Source organism: Elephantulus edwardii, unplaced genomic scaffold, assembly GCF_000299155.1.
Source record: "Elephantulus edwardii isolate Elephantulus edwardi_28Jun2011 unplaced genomic scaffold, EleEdw1.0 scaffold00052, whole genome shotgun sequence".
Lineage (NCBI taxonomy): Eukaryota > Metazoa > Chordata > Mammalia > Macroscelidea > Macroscelididae > Elephantulus > Elephantulus edwardii.
In genome coordinates, this window is record NW_006399802.1 from 3,209,062 (window position 1) to 3,217,242 (window position 8,181).

General features: G+C 48.0%; 1 protein-coding gene across 1 annotated transcript in view; it reads right to left on the bottom strand.

The window, feature by feature from the left end:
* Positions 1-8,181, bottom strand: part of IGFBPL1 (insulin-like growth factor binding protein-like 1) — a 17,238-nt gene that overhangs the window by 8,749 nt on the left and 308 nt on the right. Inside the window, exon 2 of the mRNA XM_006886959.1 lies at positions 8,001-8,180. Within this exon, the coding sequence (XP_006887021.1) occupies positions 8,001-8,180 (180 nt within the window). The remainder of the gene's footprint in view (positions 1-8,000; position 8,181) is intronic.

The following is an 8,181-nucleotide window of genomic DNA, read 5'->3' on the forward strand; positions in this document are numbered from 1 at the left end:
TTTTCAAGGAGAGGAGCAAATGGGGGGGCGGGTGCAGGGGGGAGGGGCTTGTGCTGGGAGAAGGGCGCAACAATGAATGAATGGAATTCCAAAATCTCTGTAGATGTTCATTGAAATGAAAAATAAACAACCTAAATTTAAAAAAAAAAAGAGGGGAAAGGCTAGGAGTCCAGAGGGCTTCTTCACCACTGTCTGACTCGATTGAAGGCTTCTCCTTGAAGGAGAGTCCACATACATTATTCCTGCAATCCTCACCAGTCCTGAGAGGAAGGCACCTTAATCTCCATGTTACAGAAGAGGAGAACACGGCTCAGAAAACCAAAGTACTGATGGAGCCAAGACACAAGCCCAGGCCCCCTGATTTTACTTACATCCACACTAACTTAAACTAATACATTTTTTAATTTAAATATGTGTTGTCTCCACGGACTCTAGTCCAGAATAAGAGATTAGATTCTTAGGGATGAAATGTCTCAATATTGTACCGAGGGTATAGTTCTTGAGAAGATCTATATGAGATGGGAGATGTATTCCTGAGCCTAGCAGGGCATTTTCAGCCCGGTGCCCTCAAGGACATGGAGACATACTTGAGCATAGAGCTGGGATACTCCATATTTTGACATCACAGACAAAAAAGACAGTATGGGGAGGGAATGTTGTTATTGTTGCTATGTGCCTTCAAGTCGCCTATGACTCATAGTGACCCGGTGAAGAATAATAATAGCTCTGAACTCTGCCCTATCTTGAGCCAGGCTTACTGTCTCTGACACACCTACCCCCATTACCCCAGTTACTATATCAATCCATCTTATCCAGGGTTGTCTTCTCCTGTGCTGTCCCCAAGAACTGATCCCTCTCGGCAACATGCCCAAAGTATGTGAGAAAGAGTTTCAAAATCCTTGCTTCCAAGGAGCAACTTAGTTTCACTTTCTCTAGGACAGATTTGTTTGTTCTCTTGGCAATCCTTGGTATGTTCAATATTCTTCTCCAGCACCACAACTCAAAGATATCAACATCAAATGTCATCCTTAGTCATTATCCAGCTCTGTTGATGCATAGCGAGCAATTGCGAAGACCATGGCCTGGATCAGGTGCATCTCAGTCTCTAGACTGACATCGTTGCTCTTCAGTACTCTGGAGAGGTCCCTGACAGCAGACTTCCTTATGTAATTGGTCTCTGCCACATCCTAGTGCTTTGACTTGGCCCTCAAGTTCTTTAAAATAGGCACAGGAGTCCTTGCCTCTGCATACCCTCCCTCCTTGGGATATTGTAAGAGGCCAGTGACGTTGGAGTGGTCAAGATCCTGACTTCCACAGAAGGCCCCTCAGAGTCAGCAGCAGGCTGTGCTACCCAAGGGTTAAGTGGATAGCACTTTTAAGGTTTTCAAGTGCTCCAGGCCCTCTACTGGCCAGTGATTGTCCCTGTTTGGACGTTCCAAAGGTCACATAACCTTCATACTGGCCAGCCTGAGTGCAGTTCCTCACATCATTTCAGGGTTACAACACTCTCCAAAAGGACCTAGACTTTCCCTTCTACATGTCCTTGACAAGAGGGGTTATCTCTGGGTAGTATCAATAGTTAACACCCAGGGAGCTCTGGTGGCCTAGTGGCAAGGAGCTGCAACTACAATCCCAGAGGCTCACGGTTCGAATCCACCAGATGCTCTGCCGGGAAAAGGAGGGACAATCTCCTCCTGTACCAGTCAGATCTGATTTGACGGTACACTCACACAAAAATAATAACATTTTTAAAAAATAGTTAACACCCTTGGTGGATTACCAAAAAAATTAAAGGTTCAGATCTCCCCCAGAGGTACCACGGAAGAAAGACCTGGTAACTTGCTTCCAAAGAATCAGCCACTGAAAACCTCACAGAGCCCAGCTCTGTGTTGACATACACGAGGTTACCATGACTCGGGACAGATTGGATGGTGACTGGTGTGACAAGTGGGATGATGGCACCTGGTCACTGTAGTCTCCCCTGGGCCAGCTTCCTCTTGCTAGCTCTTCCTTGCTAAATACTTGCTAATCCTTCTGTTGGTGTCAACAACAGTCCTAGAAATGACAGGACAATACTATTCCATCCGTGCAAGGGCAGAGCATGCTAACCCAGGAGGCAGCACTGCAGGGTGGACAAAAGAGGAATGGGGGGAGATGTAGGTGGCCAGGGTCCAGTTGCCAAATGCAAGAACTTGGGTCAGTTCCCAACCATTTCCTCTTCATGTGCAAACGGAGATGCTGGCCACTGTCCTTCACCTCCAGGAGATGATGAGAACAAATGTGAGAGTGTTATTAGCTGCGGCTCAGCACAAACCAAGGGACTGATGTTCTTATTACAGTGTGTGTGGATCGGTCCCCCACCCTGTGAACAAAATTGGCTCCTGAAGGCTGCATTGAAAAAATCTTCCCAAATGCTTCTGCAATTTCTTTCATGTTAATGGTGCTAGGAAAAGAAAGGATATCAAAAGTCGTTCCCCAGGACCCCATCTGCATGTGTTAAGAAACGTACAACCAAAGAGTTTAATAAACACCGTTGCACTGAACGGCCCAATAATTTACGCTAATAGTCACGTTCGGAAGTGAAACAAGAAACAGCTTAATCCTGCTCCCCACTGCCAGAGCCTCTGCCCCCTCCCTCAGCATGAAAGGCTTCCCAACACAGGGCCCCCTTCTTTGTCCCTCTCACAAAGTGGCATTTGCAGCCTCTCCTGGTTACCTGGTAACACGCGCCTCCTGCAGCCCCAGGCTTCTGAGTGGAGCTGGAATGTCAACTGCAGTGAATTTTCCAAGATTTCAGGAGCTTGAGCACATTGAAGCTGCTGGGACTCAGCGCCCTGCTGTGCACTGGCAGGGGAACCGCCCAGGGCCTGCTGCTTCAGCATCCCCCAGGCGACAAGGACCTGCTGTCTGCAGAAGCCCAGTTCCAGCTCCTGCCCATTGTCAGCCAACAGGTGGAGGGGCACACACCAAACAAACTGCTCTCTCTGAAAGCTACACCAATCACAATGTCCTGTACCACTGAGTAGGAATCGACTCATAGCTGACCTACAGTGGGTTTTCAGGGGCAGTAAATCATACAGTAGCAGACTGCCCATCTTTCTCCCATGGAGCAGCTGGTGGATTCAAACCACATGCCTTTGGGTTGGCAGTGCAACTCCTTATAACTAAGCTACCAGAGATTCCTAACAATAATAATACTCATTAACTAAGGCCATGTCATTGTAGAGGTAAGAAGGTAAGAAAGTAAACAATAATTTAGTGCAAAGGAAGTCTCAGGCTTCAGCCTGGCACTTAAGTCCAAGATGACCCTACCCCAAACTACTCTGGGGTCTTATCACCTTCTAGCAGCCGCCCAGAGGGCCTGTTGTGAATCCTACCACAGGCCCTCACATCACCATGCCTCCATTTATTCTGAGACTCCAATCCCTCCTCAACCTGGACTTTTCTCCAGATCTTTCGAAGTTCCTCTCAGGTGCTTCTCCTCCTGGGAGGCTATCGCAGCCCCTCTCATCATCATGGCTCTCAGGCCCTGACTCGTGCCACTGAGCTAGAACAGACTTCGAACTGGCCCTCCAGCAGGTTTTCAAGACTGTAAATGGCACAGGAGGAGACTGCCCGCCTTTTTTTCGAAGAGTAGCCGATGGATTCCAATTACCCTCCCTTGGGTTGGTAGTTCAACTGTCTACATCAGGCCACTAGTATCATGAAAAATTATGAAAAAGAGGTTTTTAAAAAAATCAGACAGTCCTAAATGTAGTTTTTCATAACTCAAGGAGTCATAAGTGAGGGGCTACTTGTATCCATCTGATCCGCACACATTTCTTGAAGACTCACTGGGCTGTGAATAGTTCTGTTCTGCTGGAAATCACATTTGCATACATTTCTCACTTGATTTTACAGCTCCCATGGCCAGCTCTCTCTCTCATTTAATAGAAGGGAAAACTGAGGGCAGGAGAAAGGAGTTCCCAGGGCCACATGGCTGGTTCCTGACTGAAGTGGGGGCTCTGGTCTGAGTTTTTCATGGCTCTTTTCAGTGGGCACTGGGCATCTCTAGCCTGTGAAAAATCTGATCATAAAGGGGCCACAACATGACTGGTACTTGTGTGACATCTTGAGTCTTCCCCAGTTTCCGTCAGGTTTCCTATTTGTCCTTGCGGATGACCCCTGCTGGCTTAGTGGTAGGATTCTTGTTTTCCATGCAGCAAGGATGTCAGAAAAGACTAAGGTGCATCTGACCCACTCCATAGTCTTTTCACTATTTTCTATCACCTGAAAGTTGAATAAGGATGACAGAAGAACCAATGCCTTTGAGCTGTGGTGTTACAGCAGCATACTGAATATCTCATGGACTTCCCAAAGAACAAACCAATCTGTGTTGGAGGAAGAGCAGCCAGCGTACTCCTTAGAGGCAAGAATGGTGGAACTTCATCTCACATACTTGGAGCACGTTGTCAGGATGGGCAAGTGTTTAGGAAAAGATATCATCCTGGGAAAGGCAGAGGGTCAGAGAAAGACAACTCAGCTCCCCTGTGTTTCCAAGGCTGTAAATGGGTTGGGAGGAGATGTCCCAGCTTTCTTCCAGTGATGGCTTCAAACTACCAGCGAGGCATGGCCTTTGGGTCAGCAGCGCACTGCACACCGGCTGTGCCACCACTGCTCCCTCTGTTAATAAAAGACAGTAAGTGACTGGAGTCATGGGAGTAGGTGTGTCAGAGACAGTGAGGTTGGCACAGGATAGAGCAGGGTTTAGGGCTCTTGTACATAAGGTTGCTATAAGTTGCAAGCAACTCGAGGGCACATAACAACACAACAACAACCTAAGCATTTTTTGTTAGAAAAGGAGTTACTTGACTTTGAAAATCCACTTACAACTGACTAACAGGAATGGGATCCTGTCATAAGTCAGATTACCTGTGTTCTCATTAGTAGGCATTTGGGGGTATTTCAGGGCCTAGGAAGAAAGGCTTTGGACTTAAACACTGTTTTTAAATTTCACTCGGAGGAAGGTGTGAGAACACTTCTGCGTGGTAACGAATAAATATTTACTGAGGCCTCATTTGCTTAAAGGCATGGTGCTCTCCTTTTGAAGGCTCTGGGAAGGAGGAGGAGGAGGGTCTTACTACAAGACTGAAGCAGAACAGCTGCAGCTCTCAGACTCAGTCGGCTTTCATTCTCCCAGCCCCAGTGGGCATTGTTAAAAAGTGCTCCCGCTGTGTCCTCTGAAAGGAGGCTGGGGCTGGGCAGTGCAGAATGCTGGCCTGCTTTGGCTAGAAGAAGACACCTTCACCACTTTGTGAAGACAGAAGAGCAGGGGCCACACAAGAGGCTGAGGGTGGGATGAGATAAGCTCCCAGGTCTGTGGCAGTTGACACAAATTCTGGCAGGAAGCTGAACTCCCAGGAATCCCAGCGTCTGTCACTAATGGGATCATTAAAAGTGGCTTCGGAACTGCCTCTCATTTGGCCCATGCTTGTCTTTACCCCCGGGGCCTCTGCCTGGGGTAGGCCCCCAAGCCCACAGATCAGAGTGAAGAGCTGTCACATTTACTTGTCATTTGGTAATTTTCAATGAATTAAGGGTATGGGGTTTCTATCTGCCATCTGGCCTCACTCGAGTAACCATAGCAACCACCATCTGCCTGACTTAAAACTATCAAGTCCTGTCCCAAAAGAGCACTGGGCAGGGTGTCAGGGACCTGGGTGCTGGCTACACTCAGCAGTCACCCTGGACAAGTCCCCTGCCCTCTCGGGGTCTCAGGCGCCTTCTCTGAATGCTAACAGCTATGTCCTGGAAATGCAGCAACACACCAGAGAGACATTTTCTGAGGCTGGGGGCACCATATAGATTTCGGGGACTCTGAGACCTGGCTGGCATTTCTGATGTATCCTGCACGTGGGTCTGAGAGTATAACCTGTCAGGAGACAAAGAAAACCGCCTGTGAACTTACTGCTGAGGAAAGCAGATTGTAAAATGCATCGTGACAGGAACGAAAAGAAAGGAGGAAAGAATGAACCGTATCAATATCACAGGGCAGGAAACAAAGGTTCTGAGTGGAAGGGACCTCCACACAGCTTCACAGGGCTGTGTCAGCCCAGAGAAGGGCAGGAACTGGCCTAAGGTCACACAGGGACAGAGACTGGGCAGTGGCATCAGAAGTCAGTCAGCTCTCTCCTCCACTAGCAGCACCAACAGGGAATAACCTTCTGTGACACCCTTGGACTCCTGGGGCTGATTCAGGCTTCTCAATGGGACATGCACTGCTTTTTTTTACCTAGACCGGTGACTTCCTGCCCCATCTCCAGAAATCCTTTCTGGATTCACTACATAGAATACTTGGAAGAAAGAATATTAGGTATTCATTAGAGTTCCAGTGGGCTGGGTCTGTATAACAAAGTCAGTCACCCACAAAGGGTCTTGCAGCCTGGAAAAGGCTTACCCCATCCTCAGGCTTCCAAGTTGGAGATGAAGTCACAGCAGTGAGTCTCTGGGCTAGGCCAGAATTTTTCCCCAGAACCCTGAACCCCAGACCACAACCTGAATCACAGGCCACATGCTCACTCACCCTGAACCGCCTACTGACACCTATAGGCAGCACTGACAAGGGCAGTTCTCTAAAACCCAATTGTTGATGTTGGTGTTAATTGCCCTTGAGTGGAGCACGACTCATAGAGATCCTATGAACAAAAGACCTGAAGCCTTTCGATAACTATCATCATTTCTCAAAGTTCCTAGAGTTTCCAGAGGCATGTTGTTTAGGAAGTGAATGCCACTCTTGCTTCTATGCATAGGGAGCCGGCAAAATGGGGCAGCTGGGACAGCCTTATATTTAGAGTTGGGTTTATTTTTTATTTATTAAAATGACATATAGAAGGTGGGAAAGGATAGCTTTTAGAGACAGCTATTCAGTGATAAGAAAGCTTAAGTTTTTAAGCACTTAGTAGTTTTTTGTTTTGTTTTATTATTTCTTTTCTCAATGCACTGCCCTAGTCAGTGCTCTCAGCCTATGGGCAAAGGGGCTAGGCAATGGTTCACAGCTGCTGTTTACTCTGGCATGGGTACACCATGAAAGACCCACAGAAAAGGGCCTGCCATAATTCCATTACCATGCTCAGTAGTTCATTATTTTTAAAAAAAAGTCATAATTTTTATAGCTGTTTTTGTTGTTAGGTGACATCGAATCAAGCATACCTCACAGCAACCCCATGAACAATAGATCTGATGCCATCCCAACAATCTGTGACATACTTGAGTTACGGTGTCAACCCACCTGGTTGAGGGTCTTCCTCTCTTTTGCCATCCCTCCACCCTCCCAAGCATGATGTCCTTTTCCAAGAAATAACCTCTCCTAGTAAGATACCCGAAATCTATTAGATGAAGCTTCTTCATCTTTGTCTCCAAGCAGCACTCTGGCTGCACCTTCTCCAAATATATCTGCTTATTCTTTTGGCAGTCCATGGGATAGTCAGCACTCTTCTCTAACACCATAGTTTAGAGATCCTTCCAAATTATATAAGCCACCTGGGTCTTCCCTATCAGGACGCTAATCTTTTCAGAGCTTGGGCCTCCAAAGATTTCACCTGTTCTGCGTTGAGCGGTTACCTCAGGCCCCCCAGTAGAGCCTCAAACCTTCTTGGCTAATATTCTGGTGCTTTGGTCTTACTTCTGGGACTCCACCCTGCTCACTCTGTCTTTGCATTCAAATGCGACCCGCCTGCAAGCAGGGACTGGGTAAAACCACAAGGAATTCCCTAGAAACACCCAGTCTCAAGAGAGCAAACGTGTCAAGCCAGAAAATAAATTACTGTTGCAGTATGTTCGTAACAGTCACTGAAATTCCTACCTGCTTGGAAAAGAAAAGTCCAGGATGTGGATGGATTCCCACCCATCTTTGTCGCTCCACGCACAGACAGAAACTAGAAATACTGCTTCCGAGTTGGAAAGGGGTCCCCAGGCAGAGCTTTTGGGATATCATTCTCTCCACCCAGCCCACTGGGACTCACCGAACTCACACGGGCCATCGCGCGCCTTGTGCAGGTGGCTGAGATGCGCGTGGGGCATGTGCCGGGCGCGCAGATGCAGGGCGCAGACGCTAGGGTAAGAGCGGCCATCCGAGCCGCAGACGGTGCCGCGCTGCGCGCACACGCAGAGCCCGGTACCCTCGGGCGCCGCCCCGGTGGCGCG